General features: G+C 45.2%; 2 protein-coding genes across 3 annotated transcripts in view; both read left to right on the top strand.

The window, feature by feature from the left end:
• Positions 1–8546, top strand: part of SUCO (SUN domain containing ossification factor) — a 38094-nt gene extending 29548 nt beyond the window's left edge. For both annotated transcript variants that reach the window (XM_051805786.1, XM_051805777.1), the window contains 7 exons: positions 315–1481; positions 2348–2435; positions 3638–3742; positions 4685–4839; positions 5178–5269; positions 6418–6473; positions 6608–8546. In XM_051805786.1, the coding sequence (XP_051661746.1) occupies positions 315–1481; positions 2348–2435; positions 3638–3742; positions 4685–4839; positions 5178–5269; positions 6418–6473; positions 6608–7054 (2110 nt within the window). In that variant the 3' untranslated portion in view covers positions 7055–8546. The remainder of the gene's footprint in view (positions 1–314; positions 1482–2347; positions 2436–3637; positions 3743–4684; positions 4840–5177; positions 5270–6417; positions 6474–6607) is intronic.
• Positions 8547–9127: 581 nt separating this feature from the next.
• FASLG (Fas ligand) lies at positions 9128–20321 on the top strand. Its single transcript, XM_051806893.1, has 6 exons — positions 9128–9358; positions 15889–15977; positions 16431–16822; positions 17175–17220; positions 18631–18681; positions 19084–20321. The coding sequence occupies exons 1-6, from the start codon at positions 9300–9302 to the stop codon at positions 19476–19478; spliced, it is 1032 nt and encodes a 343-aa protein (XP_051662853.1). The 5' UTR covers positions 9128–9299; the 3' UTR covers positions 19479–20321.
• The last annotated feature ends 3576 nt before the right edge of the window (positions 20322–23897 follow it).

Here is a 23897-nt window from a genome sequence, read left to right as displayed (position 1 = left end):
GTAAGATGTTTGCTGTGGAAGAATTTAGTCATATTTGAAATGGTGACTTTTTTCAGGGGTGAGGGAAGGGGCAATATCTGACTGAGAAGGCTTCTGTTTCGGAAGCAAGGGTTGAAATAATTTGTTTGCAAGTTGAGACTGAAGAGCACCAGAGAAAATGCTACCTTAGAGAATTTCTCACTGTCTTCAAATTGGTCCTTGGTTACCAGATGAAGCCTTGCTGATTTTTCTAAAAGATCCTACTTTTGCAGTCTTCCAGAGCAGGCATGTAAAACTGTTGAATTAACATCCTGTCTTTAACTCTTTTGTTGTAGACTTGTTACTACAGATATTCCACAGATAGATAAAGAGCAAGTAGTGGTGGATTTGACTAAAGAGAGTCCTATTGTTCAGCTTGTACAAGAGTATGAAGAAGATACAAGCCAGTCCACAGTAACCTTGCTGTCCAGTGATGATCAGGAAGAAGAAGCATCGACCTGGTTTGAACTCGAGACAGAGCAGTACTGCTGTGACATGGCAGCAGTGTGCTGTATTTCCACGTTTTCGGAGTACCTGTTTAAGTGGTGCTCAGTGGCAGCAGCCCTGCGTCGGCAGCACAGTAAAACTGGAGGCAAGGACGGGCCAGCTCACCCTGCTGATGTGCAGCAGCCACAGGCAGCTCTGACCGAGTCTGTCCCTGCGTCGATAGATGAGCCTCTGCCTGAGCAACCGGACAGCAAAGCCGAGAGACCATCTGGGTCCATTGCTGCAGTTGTCTTGAGCAGTGTGGTCCACGAGGAGATAAGTAATGAGACCACAGAGCCAATTGAACTGGAGCCGAGCCATCCTCAAACTGTCTCTCAGTCCCTCCTCTTGGAAGTTACTTCTCAAGTTAAGCCATCACCCACAACAGACGTGGTGTTGGAGCCTGCAAAAGAAGATGCAGGCCAGGTAGCACTGAAGGGGACTCCCCAGGTGGATGTACCTGAGATCAGTGCTGAAATGGAAAAGGCTGAGAGCTCGATTGTAGAAGAAAGCCCTGTACCTTCTGAGACCAGTGTGGTCACTGAGGCAAAGGAGATGAGCACAAGAGAGACTATGGCTACTCCAGTGATTTCAAAGCCTACAAAGACTGTTCTGCAGCCTGAAAATACAGTGGATGTAGTAACCAGTGTTGCTGGGGAAGGAAAGGAGAGCACTCCAGAAGTGCAGAAACCTATTTTGCCTCCTGTCGAATCTTCTGTGCCTGCCGAAACAAAGGAGGACGATCAGGCAGCTGAAGAAGTTTTAATGGCAATTCCAGTCTCAGGGGGACCACAGAGAACAGCTACAGACTTCTATGCTGAATTGCAGAATTCAACAGATCTAGGCTATGCTAATGGGAATCTCATTCATGGATCCAATCAAAAGGAATCTGTCTTCATGCGCTTGAATAACCGCATAAAAGCCCTGGAAGTCAATATGTCTCTCAGCAGCCGTTATTTAGAAGAACTCAGTCAGAGGTAAGTCTGAGGATGGTCTTAGCCATTGGCACAGAGGAACATCCCTATATGGAGAGTAACACGGGGGTAGTTGGGTAGAGTGTAAATCACAGCATAAAGCTTTATGGAACACTGAGGAAAGTAACTAAGCCTGGGTAGCTGCTGGAGACCCAGATGTCTGTGTGTGGCAGAGGTTCCCTCTTTGTATTTCAGATACAATCACATTTATTTTGTTCTGAGGAATATTGCTGTGGGTTTTTTAAAAGGATAAAGTGTTGCCAGGAGGTAGGCACTAATCCTATCCCTAATCCTTTCAACCAAAGGGCACATCCTTCTGTTGCTTTAAAACTGAATGCCACAGACCTACAATGCCTTCTTTATTGAGTTACTTCCACTTAAATTACTATGTTATCCATCTGTAATAACTCCTGTTGAATAAGTGAGTGTGGAGAAGGAACTAAGAGCTTTCTGTGAGGGATGTATCTATATTAGTGTTTATGTGTGGTGCTCCTTAGGGACAGGAGAAATGGGAAATGTACCAATTTCAGAATTGGTTCCAAGGAAGGGGCTCTTCATTGTACTTACTGTTGTGTTGTCTGTCTCGGCAGTCAGTGTTTCCAGAGTGAAGTTCAGTAAATTGGCACTAAATTCCAAGGTGTTGAAATAAATTTGATTTTAACCTTGGGGAAAAAACAAACAAACAAAAAAACCCAGAAAGACACATCTGTTTTATGTGTGAAACTTAAAAGCAAATGCCACTTGATATTTAAATAAAACTTTGGGCAAAGAGAAGTTCTTTCACTGGCATAGTCATGGTTTCTGAAGACAAGTCTAAGCTGAGGAGTTTTATGCACTAGTATTCCAGACTTACATGCTCTTTGTTTTAGGTACCGAAAACAAATGGAAGAAATGCAGAAGGCTTTCAATAAAACAATAATAAAACTTCAGAACACCTCAAGAATAGCAGAAGAGCAGGTATGGCTTGTTGGAGTATTTAAGTGTTTTCCTAATTAAGAAAGTTTACTTTTAATGAAGAGTTGCAAGGAGTTGGAGAAATCCTCTTTCAGTTGAGCTGTATATCTGTGTTTTACAAGTATCCATCCCTTACTTCCCTGTTTTTTTTCTCCACAGTAAAATTCTTATCTATGTTCCCAGTTGTTTTAGAGTAAGGCCATTCCCAGCTCTGTTTTCTGATTTTGTATTTGAAGAAAAAAAATAAGTTATCAGCTGGTAATGGCTAAAACAATTTTTTTAACTTGGTTGGTTTTTCATATCTGATTTAAAGTATAGATAGACAAATTCTCTGCTGCTGCTGAAGAGACCTAACCTATAGCAAGGTAGAGGGGTACAGTAAAGGCTTAAGTGAAATTTGCATTTGAAAATGTAATTCAGGTAACAAAGCTTTAGTTCATTTTTTAAAATGTGGGTTTTCCCTGCTCTGCCATCCTGGCTTTTCTGAGCAACTGTGAAACACAGCCTGTAAGGTTGTGCTGAATATTCACTAAAGCAACTCTGCATGTGGCATTGAGACAGTTTGGGACCAAGCCTGCTAAGTTTCTGAAGTGCAGTCCCAGGCCTGTAGTTTACTCATCTATCACCAGTGAAGAAAATGGCAACTTCAAGTGTGTTCTCATTTCTGTTCTGTTTTTTGAAGAGTATCAATGCTGATCAGTCTCCTCTTGGTTAACCTCTCTGATATTCTGCTCACCTTCCTTGATTTCTCATAGGATTAAGAATCCTGTTAGGGCTCTTTCCGGGGAGCAGCTCCAAAGTTGTTGTTCCTGGCTCCTGTCATTAAGTGACTGGCTGCCTGATCCTGGGACAAGAGCTCTGTGTCAGCCCTGAGACTGGAGCTGTGCCTGGTGGTGTGCATGTGTATTCTGTGACGTGGCAGTACTCAGCCTCCTGACAGCCACTGCCTGGAGCTGGCTGCTCACTCTGCCTGGAATGAGGGCAGCACAAGTCACTGTAATGAAATGCACTTGGCATAACCTTACGAAATGTTATCTGACAGGTCAAAATGTTACATAAAGCTGGGCTAAAAACAATACTGGATGGGTCATGTGGCTGCAGAGTGCCTGGCTGTGTCAGACAGAAAGAACACTAACTGTACACAAGTGCATATGATAGTGGGAACCTGACAAGCACTAACATGACCATGACTCTCTTGAACACAGGATCAGCGTCAGACAGAAGCAATCCAGCTGTTACAAGCACAGCTCACCAACATGACCCAGCTGGCTTCCAATCTGTCAGCGACTGTGGCAGAGCTCAAACGGGAGGTAATTACAGTTCAGCAGTATGGCACGAGGACTCAGAGGAAACAGATGCATAAACAGATCTCTGTTTGAAGAGACCAGAGTCTTTAAATGAAGCTTTAAGTTGTCTGTAGTGTTGCTTTCAGCTTGCTTTATCCTAAGCTTTTAGCTACAAATTTGAGTAGCTTGAGCTGTTTTGTGCACAGCAAAATTGGTAATGATTACTACAGCCCTACAACCCCATGACTGTAGTCTGAGCTAAGGCACCTTTCTCCTTTCTTCACTGGATATTGTCATCTTTGGAGATTAGGGGGATCTTGGCAACAATACTGAGAATGTCTTGTCTCAAATGTTTGTTCTCCTGCCTGGGATTTCAAGCAGTATCATAAACATGACCTTTTTAATTTTGTGCCTGTTGCCAGAGACCTCCCTTGAGCTATTTTCTGACACTTAGTGTGACTCCTTCTTTGGTACCTGGCTGGCTAAGCTCCTGTTCACGAGTGCTGTGGTTAGTGAAACCACATTGAATCAAGTGATTATAATGGTGTTCTGTGAAGTACTTCAGTGTCAGCTGATGAAAAGTATCACTTAATTTGCTATAGTGTTGCATCCATGCCAATTGTAAACCAGAGAAGTTACCTTCTAAGCATGCTTTTTTATTGCTTCAGGTAGGTTTGAATGCTCTTTACAAGGGGTGGCAGCTTCTCTAGTAATGCTGGTACTGTAGGCAGTAAATTACTGTCCTGTGTTAGCACTTAGTGGGATTCGACCTTCACTCCTTCAGTGCTGCACAGCCCACAGACTGCATCAAACCTCTGAAAAACTACTCAAATTTGAACAAGTGTTAAGTGAAACTGAAGGACAGTGACTTTGAGACCACGTAATTTGTCTTTTAAAGTTTAAAACACGAAAATAGTAGTATCAGGAAATTATTCTGTCTTTAATAATGGTATCCAATTCCTGCAGGTTTCTGATCGACAGACTTACCTGGTGATTTCACTGGTTCTTTGTCTCATCCTGGGCTTGGTGCTTTTTGTGCAGCGGTGCAGGAGCCCTTCTCAGTTCTGTGACGATTACCTCTCAAAAATTCCCAAAAGCAATCACTACCCTAGCCCCAAAAGGTAATGCATTTATATTTGAAACTTAATTGTTATTGCAGCTTTTTTTGGTATTTCCACAGTCTGCTGGTACTGAAATATCTGCTTTAATTCTGAGTTGTCTTTCTGCACACTCAAAACTGATGGCAAAGAGCCATTACTGCTTTGTAGTAACACTCTCCTAGAAGCATTTTGGGCCTACTACACTTGATAACGTGTTGCAAACACAGTGCTCTGTCTGATTGCCAGGCTGTCTTGGGCACCTCAATTCTGTCTTTCTACCAAAAATGCTTTTTAATGAAAAATGTGTATGACAAAGTACTGAGAAAACTGTGTTAAAAAAGCTTTCTGGAATTTTCTAGGTGTTTTTCCTCCTATGATGATATGAATCTGAAAAGAAGAACTTCTCTTCCACTGGTCAGATCACAGTCTTTTCAGCTAGCTGGTAAAGAAGGTATTATTCATATTGTACATCTAGTTTCTAGTGTTACTCTTAGTGCTACACAGTGTGCATATAGTTCATATATGTGTTCTGTAGGACAAGGTGGTTTGTGAACAAATTACCAGATATTCATAGAAGTGTGCTGGATTATGCTAAAACCTTAAATGCAGTTTTTGATATCAGTTATGCTCTGCTCTGCACATGATTTCTTTGGGTTAGTAGCAATCCATGCAGGCACTCAGATCTGCAAAGCTGTCAAGCTTGCAGAGTAGTTTTTTTTCTTGTAAGTGTCAGACGTGGGAAGTCTGAGTGCCCTACTTTTCAGAAGTCTTGATAGTCTGTGTTTGAAACTTGGCAGGTATTTAGGATTCAAATTTAGCAACTGTGGTAAGAAATTTAGACCATTTATCTTGGCTTGGGCACGAGGAACGATCTGGTCTTTTCAGTATTCACGTTAGACTTGGGACAACTGAATTTTGATTTCTTAGGCCATCATTGTCATGCAAAACCAAGTGTTGCAGATTATAGTAATTACCGAGTATGCAGCTGACACTGTTCTTTGGGTGCAGCAAACTTGCCTCACAAGTTTTTGTACTGTGAATGCAAGTGCATGAAAACTCGTAAGTTGAGTTGGAAATGTGTTGTAATAAAGACTAGCTAAGGCCTATGCTATTTTATTTTCTTTTTTGAAAAAACACACTTTTCCTGCTTCATCTTGGAAGAATGGTTTTGCTTCCACCAAAGCCCTGGTGGAAGAATGCCAGACTGGTCTCTTGTCCATCTGAACATCTGTGTCCTTGATAGGTGCACGTGCTTCTGTCCTGTCAGGGTCAGGTTGCTTGTTAAACACTGTTATTCTGGTTTGTTTTCCTAGACATCAGCTTTTGCTGACTCCTGCTCCTTTTCCCCAAAGGATGTTCTCTGCTCCTCTCCCATGACCTAATTTATCAGAAAACCACCTGTTTTCAAGTGTGTGCCACTGACAGCTGCCGTGACAGCACAGTGGAATTCCTCTGTGTGCTCCCTCACTTCCAGTGTTTGTGTTGTGCCCCCTTAACTTACAAAGGGAGAAAAAAATGTGCCTGATAAGTGGAATATTTTGTTGTGTTGCTCTAGAGCTGGCAGTGTCAGGACTGCTAAATGTGTTTCCTCTCTTACAGTGGATCCAGAGGATCTGTACATTGTAGAACCTCTGAAGTTTTCCCCAGAGAAGAAGGTACTGTGGAGTGGGTTGGGGTGGGAGGGCTGGTGGGGCTGAGGTGCTTGTGCTGGCAGGTGATTGAAGGCATCTTGGCTGCTCTGCTTCCCTTCCAGAACCTCAGTGTTTCTTTTTTTCCCTTGTGATTTCAGAAAAAGCGATGCAAATACAAAAGTGAAAAGCCAGAGACTGTTAAGCCGACAACAGAGCCTGTGCATCCCATAGCCAATGGGGAAATCAAAGGAAGGAAGCCCTTCACAAACCAGAGGGACTTCTCTAACATTGGGGAAGTTTATCACTCTTCGTATAAGGGCCCCCCATCCGAAGGAAGCTCCGAAACATCATCACAGTCTGAGGAGTCTTATTTTTGTGGCATTTCAGCGTGTACGAGTCTGTGCAATGGGCAGACCCAAAAGACAAAAACTGAGAAGAGGGCTATAAAGCGAAGACGGTCTAAAGTTTCAGACCAAGGGAAGCTCATAAAAACTCTGATACAGACTAAGTCGGGGTCAATGCCAAGCCTGCATGACATAATCAAAGGAAACAAAGATATAACAGTGGGAACACTTGGTGTCACGACAGTGTCTGGACACATCTAAAACTAGCTGAACTTCTCAAACAGGAGAGTGTTTGTTCGTTTGAGAACAGTCTGTGGTATTCTGTGGGAGGATAGTGGGAGACAAAGAGCTCAACCAATTGGAAAGTATTCAGAAATTTGGTTTCTGCCTTTTTAAAATAGATGGGATTGTGTCAATCTTGGCTATAAGCTGCAGCTTTACAAGGCTGATAATTTCCTATGAGAACAGCTTGGGGGGAGGGAGGGCAGGGTTCATTTTATAAAGGTTTTTTTTCACAGTTCCTGGGACAGAGATTTTTTGAAACCCAGTTTGTTGGGTGGAATAGGGATAAAAGCCTAATCCTCTTCCTTTAGCTTTGTTCCTATTTCTTGCACCTTCCCATATTTATGTGCCTTTTGTCTATTTATAATGCCACTGGAAGAGGGGAGATACAATTGTTTGTCATTTGATTTATTTTGTAATTTCTCTAGCTTTTTTTGAAGATGCAACACTACAGTGCTGTAAAGGGACATGTGTTGGCCTTCAGCTGGACTCGGTAATGTGGACTGGATACTGTAAAAATACCAATAGATGGACTTGCCTGACTAGATTCTGGTTTTGCAAACTCTGAGGAAAATATGTCACCAGGGTTGGTAACTCTGTCTGTTTGCACCTTGAGTCACAAATGTGAGCTGTAGTCTGTGCAAAATCAGTGACGGTGGCTCTCCAGGACTTCCCCTGTGCAGTGGAACCTGAGGCTGATGAATGCATTTGTCATCTCAATGGCCTGCTGCAGTTCTCTGAAGGAAGTGGATGAAGAATGCTCACTGTTGTGCTGAGTTCAGTGAAAGCTCAGCTGAAGAACGGGAGAGTGAGCCCAGTACAGCCAGGCTGTTCTCTGAGCCGGTCCGGCTGCGCTGAGTTTGCAAAGCCTTGGAGTCTGAGCAGTCGGGCTGGTTCACTGGGGGTATTTCCACAACGTTTGCTTTTGTATTGGCTAACAAATGTGCAGTGTTGGTATGGTTGGTATTTCATATTCAAGTGTTTTTTATTTTGACTGTGATTGTATATTTGGATACTATAGGATGTGTGGTTGCTAAAATGTTGTGTGATTCTGAATGAGTGGAACAAAAGGTTATTCCTTTTGACAGGTGTTACAGGTTCACGTTGTACAAAATAAGTTAACTTATTGAGCACTTTTAGTGGTACCCTTTTTAACAGATCTAATGCCTTTCCTGGGTATTGTATGTAATGTGACTTATTTAAAGACTTTGGTTTTTTTGCTGCTTTCTTGTTAGTTTTTGAATACTTTAAAGTGATGTACTTTCAGAGTTGATCTGCACAATTAGCCAGTCAGAGCACATGAACCAGACGTGTTGAACCTGAATTCAGAAGGGTGTCAAACCTGGATTAGGAAAATACATACCACCAGAGTGCAGCATCCAATGTTGTGGAACAAGAGTATGTAACTACAGAGCTGTAGTGCCATTAGAAACTGTGAATTTCCAAATAAATCTGAACACTTTGTCTTTCATTTACTGGCATTTTTCCTTTGAAAATGAAACTTGTGGCTTAAATTGTCTGAGAAGGACTGTTCTTTAATTTTCAGTCTAGGACTAGGACTGGAGTCCTTCAACCCTAGTAAGAAGTTCATAAACTCAGCCTAGATGTGTTTGTCTATCTAAAGAAAGAAAGGGGGGAGGTGAATTCTGAAGGCCAAGCTTTGCTTTGTCTGAAAGTTCAGGAATTGTGGCCCTGTGAAACTGCTGGATAAGTTTCCAGCAGGTCAGTTCACACCTTGCCCAGGGGGATCCCTGGGCGTGGTGGCTTTCTGTGAGAACAACTGCATGAAATGACCTCTTGATACTCAGAGCTAAGGTTTGTGAAAGATATAAAAGGCCCTGAAAGGAAAAGGTTAGGGAGTAATTTATTATTTCAAACCAGAGTTTTCAGCTTGGTTTGCCTCTTACTGGTCCTTCCCTCCTAACTTAAGCACTGTGTGCAGCCAAATGCTGAATTCACAGGCTCTTCAGCATTGATTTTTTCACTTGAGTGTCTCAAGACTCTCTGCTTCATCATAGCACTGTTATTTAAAAAGCAATTTAGTGTGGGTTTTGCTGGGGAGGGGGGATTGGATGGGGAGAGTGGCTGTTTTTTTGGGGGGAAGGTGTGGGCTTCTTTTATTTACTCCTTTCTCTTGATATGTCACTTGTAGGAAACTGTGTACCTTCATTGCCCAGGCAACCACTGGGCTCTTCTCTTCAGTAAGAATCACCTGAAACTGGACATGTCTGAATTCTTAAAACAGCCCATCTTTACTCTCTGCTATGAAGCAAAGACTGGCAGGTATATACTAGGCTGATAAATGTAGAATGAGGCTGCACATTTGTTATGACCCGCCCAGAAGAGGAGGGTAACCCAGGTTCTTGTTAATAAATCCTTTGGGGTGGATTAGAGTGAAACAACACTGAATAGTTGTGTTTGTAAACATACATATATATATATATATATATATATAAAAATATGTGTAGGGTTTATTTCAGAACAACTTTGTTTCAAAGGTAAACAAGTGTGTTGCCATTTTGGGTGCCAACATCTATAGTGATGCAGCAATATTAAAGCATAGCAATATTAAGGCATAAAAATAACACCTAAGAAAATGTGTAAGGGAGAGAAAGGGAAAGAAAGGATAAGGGTCCAAAGATATATATATACATATATATAGTCACCATCACTAGATGCAGCAATGAAACTTGGTAGTTGCAGCTTCCATGTCTGTTGGTTGAAGTGGTGGTCTTGATCCATTGGGGCTGGGGGAAGACACCCCCCCCCCCCAAACCTCAGAGATTTCAAGCTCAGGTGGTAATGCCTTGTACTTCCTCTGGGGTGGGGAGTTTTTCAGTGGATCATGTCATGGGACATGTCATAAGTCTTGGATGCTCCCCAGAGGGATCTTCACAGCAGAGCCATCATGTAAGGGAGGACACTGGCACGATAAGAAGGATTATCCTGCTTCTGCAGGATTTGCCTCTTTTCTGGCAATCCAGTTTGTAGCTTCAGGTAGGGGGTAGTTGGACCATAGCACCCACTTGTCTCATCTGAAGGTCCTTTCCCAGTAGCAGTAGCACATTCAGGGAGGGGGAGGCTTTGCTGGTTGTGCAGCTGTTTCTTTTCAGTTTGCTACAGTGGACAAAAGTCTTTTGGTGATCTTACAGTGTTTAGGCCATTGACTATTTCAGTCTGACAATGTTGAAATTCCAAGCACATGTTCACATTTCCAAGTTAACAGTTTCAGATGTCAAACCAAATGCCTTCTAAACCAATCCTTTAATACCCTGTGCTCTCTGTACATTTTAAGCACTGGGCATGACTTAGATCTAAGGAGTTGCTGCATTCTGTGGAAGAGTATCAGGGATAAAGCTTGTCCTGTAATGAACAGGAAATGTGCCATGGGAATAACACATCTGAAGGAACCTACAGAACTGATTGTGCTTTTGCAGAGTCGAGAGTGTGTGCTTTGGCAGGAGATTGGAGATTGAACCACAGCTTCCACCTTCTGCTGACTTCCTGCTTTTAAGTATCTGTAACCACTGTTTTAAAAAAGGACTCTCAATATCATGTTCTTACTGCTTAATGTTGTCCTTTCATGTGGGCTCTTGAGTAATTTTTTACTTTCGGTTGTATTAATGTCATGCAATCTAGCTTTCAAAATCTGATTCTTTGGTGGAATCAGGTCTCTCAAATTGGTTATAATCTTTATATAGGGAATAATAGTTTCTAATGAAGACAGTCTTTAAATCTGAATGAATTCCTCTGGTGATGTGGATACTTAAATAGGGGAGGGGCTAGTCCATCTTGTGATATTACATACTGAGACTGGACAGCTGCTCATGTAAAATACTAAGAAACCAGTGTGTGTGTGCTGAGTGAGGATGGTGTCCTTCAGACCTTGGGCAGGTCTGGAGCCTGTGGTCAAAAAATACCTACAGAATGCAGAGGTTTCCTCAGGGGGATGGATAATCACGAACATACACCTTGTGTAAGTGAATTACCAGCTGTGGTTGCCAGAAGGCGGCATTTAGGTTATATACATTAAGTATCAAGAGAGGAAAACCAATATTTTTTAAATATGGAAACTCTATTAGTTGGTTGGTGTTGTAAGTAGAGAACTCAAGTCTAAGGTGTCTCTGTGTGGCTTCTGCTTTTGCCAAGTTACAGCACGAGATGAAGCAAGATGGAACAGCTTAGCATGCTTTGCTTAATGGGGTACAAACATGTTCCACTTGATTAGGAACAATTATAGTGTAGAGCCCTGACCACAAACTGCTGTGAGCAGGCACTGGGTGGCTCATCTGGAAACCCGAAGTGTCAAACAGCACTGGGTGCTGCGGGAGACATCGCTGTGGTTTGTGAGAGCTGAGATAATCTGTGTCCCCAGAGCTTGTCTAGAGAAAATGCTTTAGTTTAGGAAAGGGTGCTGAAATGAATCTTTCTTACTTATCCCTTCTCTAATTTAAGGATAGTAATTTTGAAGGAAGTTTCCAAGGAGCTTCCTGCTGCCTTGCTGCTGTCTCACATTGGACACGTGGCCTGGGAGCTGCAACTGGTCTCACCTGTGCTGCTTTCCAGTGGCATCACCCAGTAACTCCCACATCAGCAGTACAACTTTTGGTAGGGAATAGAGAGGAAATTAGTTCTGCACTTTGTGGACCTAGAGATGGAAAATGTTTGCCACCCTGAGGCTTGTTTTTCCTTTGTTAGATGTGGTCAGAGCCTACATCCAGCTGCCAGGCCCTCCACAAACTTGCAGCAAACAAGAATCCCTGTCTATTTCTTTTCTCCCAGAAAAATAACTTAAAGCAGGTAATGAATCTTCTGTTGGTCATAATTTGACACAATTACTGCTGGAACATAAAGGTTGTATAGACTGCTCATGAAACCACCTGTAGCTCAAAGTTAAATCCCAGGAAAGTCAGCTGAAGGTCCCTCGGGGCTTTGGGAAGTCAGCTGATATCTGTGCTGTGTAATGAGATGGGCACACCTGCTGCTGGGCTCTCTGTCATGAAAACAATGCTGGAGGACCTGAATTTGCTGAGTGACCTGGAGCTGAGGTGTGATCCTGGTGGACTCAGTGAAGATCTCAGTGTAGATCTTGGGGGATTTTGTTGGTTTTTTGTTGTTGCTGGTTGGCTGGTTTGGGGTTTTTTGTTTGTTTTTTTTTATGGACTGAGGCTACTCCCAAGAAAACGAAATTGTCAAATACCAACTAGGCCACATTGGCCAGCAGAGCCAGCTGGTGTTTTTCAGGGCAAAGGCTGACGTGCTGAGAACCTGGAGCAGGGCACAGACCCTACTGAAGAGCTTGTGAATGCAGTTCTCAGCTGTCACTGGGGAGGAGACGGGAAATCAGCATCTGCACGTTCTCCTTGGTCTTCCTCACAACCTCTAAGTGACCACAGCACCTCATTACATTTTTTCTCCCATAACTAAGCTATTGTATCATATGAAACGACCTGCTTCTGTTTCTCAGAATAGATCCCGTTACCTCATAACCACTATAACTCATTTCCTTGTTCAAAAGAAATGAAAGCAGCAGAGTAATATTTTAATTATTCCTCTTTTTCTCAGCTGCTTTGGCTCCTTGGATTCTCTCCCACCTCAGGACAGAGCCCTGTACCTCTTTTGCTGAATTCAGGGCTGCTGTCTGCTTGTTGGGATCGTGGTGAAGGAGAGGACAAAGCCCCTTGCTCACTGGAAGAGGGATGTATTAAGCACTGCAACACCAGTCCTGAGCTGTTAGCAGTGGATTTTGAAATCTGCTCAAGTGTGAGTATCCGAATGTCCCCCCTATGAGCTTTTGGCACCAAGACATGGCTTTACATGTGCTGTAAATGCTTCTAGCAAGGAGAGCAGTCACTGAGGAAATGAAAAGCGTCACCCTCATCTGGGAAACCAAACTGTTAAAAAAGCATGTAATAAAGAAACGACCCGAAGACGTCAGCACCAACTGCAAAGGCTGAGTGAGTTCAAATGTCTTCCATGCCTCTCCAAGGCTTCAGTAGATGAAGATCCTCTCCCTTTGGAGGCAGCTCTTACAAGCATCCATGCTAATGTTCAGTCAAAAATCCACGTCCTTTTTTTTTTTTTGTTGGAACTCCTTCAGCTGTGGCTCTCTGGGAAGGTTTTTATTCTGTGAGATTCAAGAGCACTCTGCTGCTGGAAATTGTCCCTGTTTGTACAGGCTTTCCACACACTGTCCATCCCTCCCTGCCAATCCGCTCTTCAATGCACAGAGTTGGATCCCTTTGCTGTCCAGCAGTTACTGCAACTTCTTCCAGAGCCTCTCCAAAGTTAAAAATAGACTTGGAAGTGGGTTCCAGGACTGTCTGTAGCTGTCTGGTGCTGTATGTGAGCTCTCATGGGGGAACTTATGGGAACGCGTGGGCTTTCCCTACTGGGAGCTCATGTCCATCTGAGGAGCCTCAGTTTCAGAATTGTTTTCTTTCTAATATGATATTTTCTACCTAAAGAGCTTGATTTGAAGTCTTTGTTTCTGGACTTCTCTTGTGACACAATTCCCTGTCCTCATGGTTTTGAATACTGTTTTTTGAATGCAAATGAGTCTCAACTTCCTCAGTTCTTGGGTGTAATTTATGCAGGCCTGTGGGCTTTCAGGAGTTGCTTTTTGGCATTTCCACCAGTCATTAGCGTAATAGGAAACATTTGTTAATCGCTTTCAGACAGACTCTGTCCAAAACATGATGAGAGCCTCTCCTACACAGAGGTTCACACTTAAGTTGGTTTTGTTTTATCTTCTGTCAAGTGTTGGATCTGGATCATTGTTCAAGTCCTGCTTTCTTTGGGATATTTCAGGCAAACCATCCCTTTGTCCCTAAATCTGCTGATACAACTTGTAGCTGCTGGTTGATTCTCTGCTGTCAACATAAACTTTAGTACAGTTATGTGTATTGTTACTAAAAGCTCCCATGTCTCCTCTGGGAGTGAAGTGGGGATGGAGAGTGTCGTTCTGAGCAAATCCTTTTCTTCAGTCTGTATCATGTTTTTCATTGGTTTGGCAGAGAGAGACAATTCTCTGATAAAGCCTCTGGAAGGTGTTTCCCTTTGAAAGTACTCTTTTCTGTTCAAATGACATAATAAGGCTGCTGGAAACAGAGAATGCATCTTGCAGACGCTGAAGAGGGGGATAGGGAGGCAGATGGAAAAATCTGATACCCTTTTTGTCCTTCTTATGCCCTCCTTTCCTACCTAGCTGTCCTTGTCCCATATTTTAGGAGGGCTTAACCTTGTCTAAATCAACGCCAACTGCTCTGTGACTCTGTCATCTTGGTGATACCTGAAGCTGGTGACAGGGAAAACGGAGTGTGACAGCAGCACCAGCACAGTGCAGTGTGTGGAAGGGAGAGGTCCCTGAAAGAATGTTGTGCACCAAACACAGTCCTTTGATGGTAAAATCTGTGATCATTGGCTTGCCATGACGTGGTATCAGCAGGCTCTTGACTGGAGCATTAAAGAGCAAAGATGCAGCTGAAATGGCTTTAGCTGATTTCATTGTCTGTCCCTCACACCCACCTATTAAAAAAAAACATCTCTGTGAAAATAGGAAGCAGTGGGTGAGAAATAAAAGCCCTTCTGACGTTTAAGGGAGACTGCTACTGTACCCTCAATCCCACTGGGATAAGATGTTGGCATTAAACACGGTGTCAGGGAAAAACTTGGGAATGGATCATCTTCAGGCAAAGCCACTGTGTGACACTCTCTTGTAATGGCCATGGGAGTGGATGGGGACCTGTCCTTGGGCTGGCTGGGGAATGCTGCTCTGGGGGGCTGAGAGAGGGAAGGCATAACCCAGCTTGAACTGTTGGAGTTGGATTTATGTCGCTTTGTGTCTTTTGTGTCAGAAACCTAGAAGTGCAAGGAAGAGCCAGTTGGGGTTGTTGAAACCTCTTTTGCTGCATATCGCTGCTGCAGCAAAGGGCTGTGGTGAACATCTTCAAAAAGCAGCGGGGTGTCTGGTGGTGCAGGCATGGCTTTGACAGCACGTTTGATTTATTGGTGTGGTTGGAGGCAGAGCTGAGCCCTCGTTTTGGAGAAACAAGTGTACATACATTATTCAAGTGTGCTCTTCTCAGATCCCAGTTTTGATGTTCAAGATCAAAGCCTGTGTGTTGGGATCGCTTCCTTCAGCCACAAATCTCCAGTTTGTTCTTGTATCAAACATTTTAGTTTTTTAGCACAAATAAACACTTCTGTAAAATGCCAGAACAAACTGTTTATAATCACTTGTGTGCACCTGTAAATCTTCAGGAAAATCTCATTGTCACCACTCAGAAATCTGCAGTCAATGAGGAATGGAAATGTCCCTGTCTCTCTTCATTAGGATTTTGTAATGAGCTCTTATAAGTGCTGGTCCTTGCAGCATAACCTGGATTCTGGATGATTTCTTGAAAGGCAAGAGAAATTCTACTAAGATGAGTGGCACTGTGTCTGCCCCTGGCCTTAGTCACGAGATACCCAGCCAGGTTTGATCCTGCTGCAGTGCTCAGCACTGACCTGGAGAGATGATGAAAAAGCCCTTCCCTCTGTGAGGCTTCTTCTGGTTAGAAGAGGACTGTGGGATTGGAGATAGTATTTGCAAAGGCATGAGGGGCATCAGAAGCTGTCAGAAGAGCCTGCTTGTGCCCCAAGGCACTGTGTGTTCCCCACATTACAGCAGTCCCCTGGTTCAGCCTGGCTGGTGGATCAGTGGGGGTGAGGGCAGCCCACCAAGCTCTGCTTGGGCTGGTAATGCTGGGGCTGTTTGGGCTGCAGCACTCACTGTGTCCTCCTCTTCTGACATAGATTGTTTTTTATTACAGTGGGATGGTGTCTGTGACCATGTTCTGTGACTCAGGATCCATGCCCTGTGAAGCAGCCAAGGAAAAGGTCGGATGCAAAACGGACAGTGGTAAGGAATTTGTCCTGTGTGAAATGAAGTGACTCCCCGGCACTGACAGCTGCACTTGGCATTGGTTCCTCATCCTTCTGCTGAGGGCAGAAGTCATCAGCTCTACCTCTGCCAGAGGTTTTGTCGTTCCCTTTGCACTGCTTGTGGTCTAGGACACCTCAGCGGAAAAGCAGCTGCCTCTGTCTGAGTGGGCTGCTGGAAAGAGTGGCTGGTGGTGGGTATGAGCTATCACTCAGCCCCGGACTGGCAGCGCAGCCCTCGTACCTTCAGCCCGTGGTTGCGGGAGCGCGTTCGGCTCCCGAGCCCCGCGGGCTGGTCCCGCTGCCTGGCGGGGGAGGAGCAGGTTCGTGTCCCGAGCCTGCAGCCGAGGGCGGAAGCTCTTTGGGGTTTGCTGTCGGTGCTTGAGGCTTTCAGAGAGTCGCAGCATCTGAGCCGGGTGTTCACCGGATGCAGGGATGCAGGCGTACAAAGGCAGAGCTGGGTGCTCCCCCAGTGCTCAGGCTGGGACAACCCCGGCAGTTTTTGGCTGCCGTATGGAGGACCACACCAAGCGTGTCCAGCCCATCCCGCTCCCGGCCATGCAGCAGAACTTGAACTACGGGTACCCCCAGATTTTTTGGGTGGATGGCTGTGCTGAAGCAAGTACTTCCTGCCCCTCGGCACCCCCTGTTGCTCCTTTCCCACCACCAGTACCGGACCGGAGGAAAAAGCCAGGGAAAAACAAGGAAAGGAGGGGCTTCGACTTCCTGGTGATCTACTTGCTGCTCCTGCTGGCCTTCGCTGGAATGGGGCTGAGCATGTTTCGAATTTTTCACCTGGAGAAGGAACTGGCTGAACTCAGAGAGGTGAGGTTTGCCTGGCTGGTCACACATCCCTGGGGAAAGAGGGAAAAGGAAAAACTTGAAATTGTGCCTGAAATGCTCAGGTGGCATAAAACTCCCCAAGGGACAGGATGGTGCTACTTCAGTGTCTGCCGTGACAGAGTATGTGAGGTTGCTTATTACTGTGAGGGACTGCTTGGTTGGTGACTGATGTATCTGGATGTCTTCATGTTCCTGAGTGCTATGAGGTCTCTCCCTGTATATTTCTTAGCACTTGACAGCTCCCAGTGAGCACCCAGATTTTACCACTGTTAAAGACAGTCTTTGACTGCTTATGCTCTCATTCTAAGACAGTGTCATTCTTCTCTTTTGACAGTCTGCCAGCGCTGAACACATCCCTCCAGCTCTGGAGAAACTCATAGGTGAGTTGATGTACTTGGAGGAGGAACTCCTGTGTTAGCAGGTGTGAGTGTTCCTATCAAACTCTTTCCTCATCAGGGGTCTCAGCTTGATGCTCTGAGAGTGCTGATTTCTCTTGCTTGGCTGGACAAAGAGCTTTATCTCAGGGCTGTGGGGATTTGGTCCTGCAACCTCCCCACTGGACTGCTCAGAGGTGTCAGCCACAGGTTCCTGGGACAGTGTGACAGATCCTGGGGCCTCCCATTCCCAGTGTGACAATGGTACTAGGAGTACTCTGCTGTGAAAGGGAGAATCTGGCCGCCCTGACACAGAGCAACAACATGAGTGAAGGAGGAGAAAGGAAATGGGCACTGGACATGTTACTTCTTTCTCTCCTTACTCTTAGAAGATTCTGGGAGGAAGTAGAGGGGTCTGTTTTCTTTGGAGTGAGGAATTAACTCCCACCCTTGAAAGCACACCTTATTTTTTTCCTAAATTCTTTTGGTACAAAGCTAGCTGAGAAATGTTTGATTATATGTAGAGAGTTTTTCTCTTAGAAATGTAATTTCAGTGAAATTGAAACTTTCCACAAGAACCCGACAATCTTTCTAGATTTCACTTAGGAAAAAAAGGAGTTTCAATTTCAATGGAACAATTTAAAAATCATATTTTGAACTTCCAAACTATTATTTTTTCATTTGCATTCCATGCTAATGTTGTCAGTGAGGATATCCTTCTTAATGATGGCCAAGTCTTAAAGTGCTTTTCAGCTCTCTTGACAATTTTTGCTAGATTTGAAAGGTTTTATTTTCTTTTCTCCCTTTGAGGATTTTGGTTAGTAGAAAAGATAATTTCTTTCAAAATTTGTTCTGATACTGAATGCAAACACATTTGGAAATAGCAAAATTCTCTGGAAAGGGCAGTCCTGATTCCCATCAACTCCCATATCAATAAATTTTCCACTTTAGGGAAAGAGGAACTGTCATTTTAACTGGATGCTCAATGCTCTGATCAAAAGCTTCTTTAGCAGAAGCCAAACAAAAGTAGTAACCCTGAATTTCTTGAGGGGATGGATAAATAAATAGAAACAGAGAAATAATGTAAAGAAGAAAAGGGAGAGGATAGAAAAATTTAATTGGCTTGAGGAGAGAATAGTCTGCTTCTAAAATTAGAGGACATGAAGTAGATGCTGATAAGAAGGGAAGGATGAAGTGGGTGGGATCCACATACTGAGTTGGTGTAACTGGCCCACCTGTCCAAGGGAAGCCAAGGCTCCCAGGAAAGGCAGAGTTTTCCCAGCTGTGCTCTGCCTCCCTGAGGACAGGGTCTGCCTGGCCAGAGGGGTGGTTTGCAGGGTCTCAAGTGACAGCTTTGTGGCTGGCTCCCTCCTGCTCTCTGGGCACATGGCTAATGTCTTCTCTATTTCTGTGCAGGGCAGAAGGAGTCAATGAAAAAAGAAGAAAGAAAGGCAGCACACTTAACAGGTATGTGCTGAGGGACCAGCAGGATTCGGGAGCAGGAGACAGAGCAGATGTGATTGGAGTGAGAGGGTGTCATGGTTGTAATTGTGAGGAGCCCACCTCACACAGGTCTTCCTATTTTCCTAGGAAAAGATGTGCTCTGATGGCGGAAAGTTGCTCCACAGATAAAACCTCCCCCTCATTCAGACTTCTCAGCGAGGCCTGTTTTTGGCTTGCCTCTGGGGTGTGTGGGGCAGAAGCTGTCACAAGGGGCTGGTGTTGATGAGGTGCCAGGTCAGGGTGGGTTGCAGCCAAGGGCTTGGACAAGGGTAGACTTGTGACGTGGGGTGTGACTTGAGAGGAAAAAACCCACACAACTGTTGTACTTTACCACCCCTTTTTTTTCCTTCTTGATTGGGCTTCCAGGGAGCCCATCCCAGCAGGGCCTCCCTCTAGAGTGGGAGCCCATCTCTGGCCATGCCTACACCAGTGACATTCAGTACCGTGACCGGGGGCTTGTCATCAATGAGACTGGGCTGTACTTCGTGTACTCCAACGTGCTGTTCCGGGGCAATGTCTGCGACAACCAGGTGCTCACACACATTGTCTACAAGAGAAACCCGAGCTCCCCGGGCAGCTACGTGCTGATGGAGGACAAAGGCATCAACTACTGCACGGGTCACAGGACGTGGGCCCGGAAAAGCAACCTGGGGGCTCTATTCAGTCTCAGGAAGATGGACAGTGTGCACGTCAACGTCTCCAAAATCGCTCTGGTTAATTTTGAGGAATCCAAGACTTTCTTCGGCTTGTTTAAGCTTTGAAATGGAGTGTGGCCAGCAGCCCCCCCTCACACACACCCTAGGATGTGAGGGCTGCCTGAGTGCAGTGGCCAAACCAGGGTCACACACCACGAAACTCACCGAGAAACCATGTTTTGGCCTTCAGTGTGAAAGAGTTCAAGCCACTGGCAAAGGCTTGAAAGTAGACACCTGGGAAGCACCAGAGCTGTATTGTGTCAACCTGAAGAGAACTGGACATGTTCTCCTTACAAAGAAACCCCCACTAAACTCAAAATGTGATGTGCTGAAGACCCCATTGAAACTCACTACTCGCTACCTGAGAAGAGGCTGGGGCCTGCGCCTCACATGGTGTCATGGTCCTGGTGAGCTTGGGCCAGCAGGGACAGCTGGTGGGCATTATGGAGGTCCCTTGAGCCAGGACTGCAAGTGCCTGGGTTGTGCCACACTGCAGGGAGTGGTGTGGGAATGAGTAGTGCCAACAACTGCTCACCCCGGGCCATGGCTGCCCGCCCTGCCTGGGCATGGGGCTCTGTGCTTGCTGTCCAACAGGCACCTGCCTGCAAGTTGGGCTGTTACAGCTGGTATGTTCATTTTGTGTTTAGTTATTGAACTGTTCCCATCCCAGAAAATGCTCCTCAACCCCTTTATTTAACTCATCCTGACTGTCTTGCAAAGAACATGCTAGAAGCAATGGTGGCATGAGGAGAGTCCTGACCCTGGAGTGGAACCATGACCACACTGTGAGGGTGGGGCTGGTGAGGAGGCCACGTGCTGACAGGATCTGAACAGCAGGGCAGTGAGGCTTAAGGTGAAAGCAGCATTTCCACCCCCCCTCCTGCCCTTTCAATATGTGAGGATCCTCTGTGGAGATCTGGTCTGCCACCCCTTTCATGATGCATGTGGTGACATGCTGGCATCTATCCATGGCATGGCTTCAACTGACCCCCTTGTCATGAGATGTTGTCTCCTGAGCAAAACACAGATGGTAAATAAAATATATTTTTCTAGTAAGTGACACTGTCCTCTCCTCATTTGGTGCAATGGACTTCTGCAATGGCCAAAGCACTGAAGGCCTCTGTGATCAGGGTCCAGCACCTTGTTCCTTTTCCAGTAGCATGGCAGAAATCTGGGAGCCTTATCCCACTTCACTGCCTGCTTGGCACTGCACAGGATCCTTTCCATGGAGCTTTGGGGCTCCAGCATGCAAACATCAGTATTTGGGGTTTGGGGAGGTGTGATGTGGGCAGCACAGACCAGACAGCCCAAGCCCACTTGGACCTTCAGGCAGGGCCTGATTTCAAAACACAGGCTTGAGCTTGAGTGGAGCCAGAGACTTTGCTGAGCAGAAGCACTGCTGTCTCCATAGACACTGTGGTCCTCTGTGTGACTTCTCCCAGGGCAGTCTGAAGGACAAGGAAAGGAAGTGGTGTAAAAAGAAAAAGCCTATTTGCTCGCTCTGGTGTCTGGTCAGTGCAGTTCTATCCCCAGAGTTGTCTGTCGCGCTACCACCAGGCAGGGCCCAAAGGCTGCAGCTGTGTTGCATCATCACTTTTGCCTGTGGTTGTGCCTTCTTGCAGCTCTGATGTCGGTCTGCTCTTCAGCAGTCTGCAGCATTTATTTACTTTTCCTCCGTGCTGCTCTCAGCTTGGTGGTGTGTGGCCTGTGGTTTGCTGTTTCTTGCTTCAGGTAAGCCTATTTCTTGGAAATTTGTCAGTGATCTGGCTACTGGTGTGTCCAGTATGAAGGGAACACTGCACCTCTGCTCACACACCCAGTGCTGCACTCAGATGGTTCCACTGCATTTCTCAGGATGGAACATACATCAAACAGATGAAGTTCAGGGACCTTTTGTCTTGACTGACTCTTTTTTACTACCCCACCCCGATAATATCAGAGGGGCAAAACACATAGTGCAGATATGGAGATGCTGGATCCAGACCCTGCTGTCCTCTTCCCATTGCTGTTTGAGCTGTGTTGCTCTCCTAGTGGTGAGACATCCAAATGGGGAGTGGGAATCTGTATGTACTCCTGCCTGCAAGCTTTTCAGCTGTTTCTGTAGCAAAACTAGCCGAGCAGGTCACATGCTTCCAACAGCTTGGAGAAAGGCAGAATATTCTGTGCACAGAGGAAGTCTTACTGAGGTTATGCTCTCTGCTAGTGTGGTGTTGGAAGGGTTGGAAAGCTCCTAAAGGCTTCTCTCAGTCAGTACCTGGTAATTCATCCAGACTGTGACTGTAGCTGCCTCTGGGGCAGGATGCAGCGGTTGCTATTGCTGCACGTCATGAGAGGACAGGCATCTTTGTCTTTTTATCTGAAATGTTGAAGGCAATGGAGACCTGCACGTTTCAGAAACAGTGGCAGAGTGGAGTGGACAGCCTTGTTACATGTGAGTAGTGCTGGGGTCTCCTGAGGTGGACAGAGCTGGCTTATCCCTGCAGGATAAAGCTCAGTGCTGCTAGGTTTGCTCCCGAATCAGAGAGCAGCTGTGACTGTGCGAAGTCAGCAGCACAGATGCCAGTAAGACATGTGTTTCTGCTTTGTGATCCCTTCCTCAAATATCTCTCTAAACTGCTCACAGCAAATCCACTGCTTAGCTTGTGGGATCTGGCTAAAGATTCCAAGTAAGATTGTGACAGGATTATGCAATTTCAAACAGCACAGACTCAGTTCCTAGGCTGCTTTTGCCACAATGGCTTTATTAAAGTCATCTGTTTATCTAGCTAATGAGCTGTTCATTTAGTGAAATGAGTGCCTATTGTTACCATTAAATACTTAATGAATATTTAATGCTGACATTAGGCTCTGTCAAGCTGAGAGAATTGGGGTTATTCAGCCTGGAGAACGGAAGGCTCCAGGGGGACCTTAGAGCCCATTCCAGTGCCTAAAGGGGCTCCCAGAGAGCTGAAGAGGGACTTGTGACAAGGGCATGGCATGAAAGAACAAGAGGGAATGACTTTACACTGATAGGGGGCAGGGTTAGATTGGATATTAGGAAGAAATTCTTTACTATGAGGTTGGTGAGGCACTGGCACACATTGCCCAGAGAAGCTGTGGCTGTCCCATCCCTGGAAGTGTTCAAGGCCAGGTTGGATGGGGCTTGGAGCAACCTGGGATAGTGCAAGGTCTCCACAAACAGCTCTCGTGGGCAGCTGGACCCTTCCCAGGTGATGGCTGTGTGTTTGGATGTGCAGCTGGCCAACTCAGGGCTCTGCACAGCAACCATTTGTGCTGCTATGCTGAGTGCAGTGAGGTGCTTGATAAAGATATGGCTCCTTTTGTGGTTGATGCATATCAGATACTGCACCCTATTTGCCTGCCTTGGTGGAGGAAAAGGGAGAGCAGGATGCCAGTGTCTTGAAAACCTTGTGCAGGCTCAGTGCATGCAGTAAACAAGATGAGAGAAGGGGCTGCATTATAGAAAGGACTGTATGGGTTGGATCATTGCTGCTTCTACAGCAGAAATGCAGTGGAAGCAAACAAAATCCTGGTCAGAGAGGAGAAATATTCCCTGGACAGCTATGACCAGCATCCCTCATCCATGCATCCTGACTCTTTACCAGTCTGTGGTTACTCACGATGGGGAGGAAGGTGACTGGTGCACAGTGAAGGTAAAGCAAAAGGAACAGTTGCTGATCTCCAGCTCTTGGCTCAGAAACCTCAGAGCTTAGATGGTTAGCTGGAACTGTCACTGGTGAGAGGTGTTATGTATAACTGTTTCTGTAGCCCTCCCAGGGAGAAGAATATGAGTAAGAATGGAAGAATTGATATATCTGAAGACACTCAAATTCTGTGAGTTCAGGCAGTAACATTCTGTTTGATCTGACAAATTCTAGTGGTTTTTTGCAGATTGATTATTGTTTTACCTTTTTTTTTTGCCTCCTTCATTTACCTGAAGCCAGACTTGGACTCTCTAAGTTTCTGTTACAATGTTTTGTGGAGTCACCTCTTCCAGCCCAAGGAGCTGTACAGACTCTGGCAAATTTTTACCAGGTTGTGAAGAAGCATTGTCTAGTGGTTAGAGAGAGGAGAAAAAGGAAGAGATATAGACTTAGATATTGTTATTATTCTCCTAGTGGTCTGGCATGGCTATATTACATCATGATTACAAAAGTGTAATTTTAGGCACCTAAGTGAGGTTCAACGCAAAAGAGAGCATGAGATGAGTAAAGAGAGAAGAAATTTTGCTGCAAGGTGAGGCGAGTTGCATGTGAATTTCTTGTTGATTTTAATTATTAAAAAAAAAAAAGAAGATGAAAAGCTTGACAACTTGTTGCTGATTCATCTCTTGGTGTAATGCAGAGAGTCAAATGTTCCATTCCTTGCACATAACCTGTTACAGGAGATGTGGGACTTGAGTCTGGGGTGGAGGAGTTGGCTAGCAGTGACAGCAGTGGTGTCTCCTGCCAGGCAGAGCTGTGAAGACATGCTGAGCTCCCCAGC

Source organism: Manacus candei, unplaced genomic scaffold, assembly GCF_025592945.1.
Source record: "Manacus candei isolate 608988 ecotype Guabito, Panama unplaced genomic scaffold, ASM2559294v1 h1tg000005l, whole genome shotgun sequence".
NCBI lineage: Eukaryota > Metazoa > Chordata > Aves > Passeriformes > Pipridae > Manacus > Manacus candei.
This window is presented reverse-complemented; position numbering and strand designations above follow the sequence as displayed.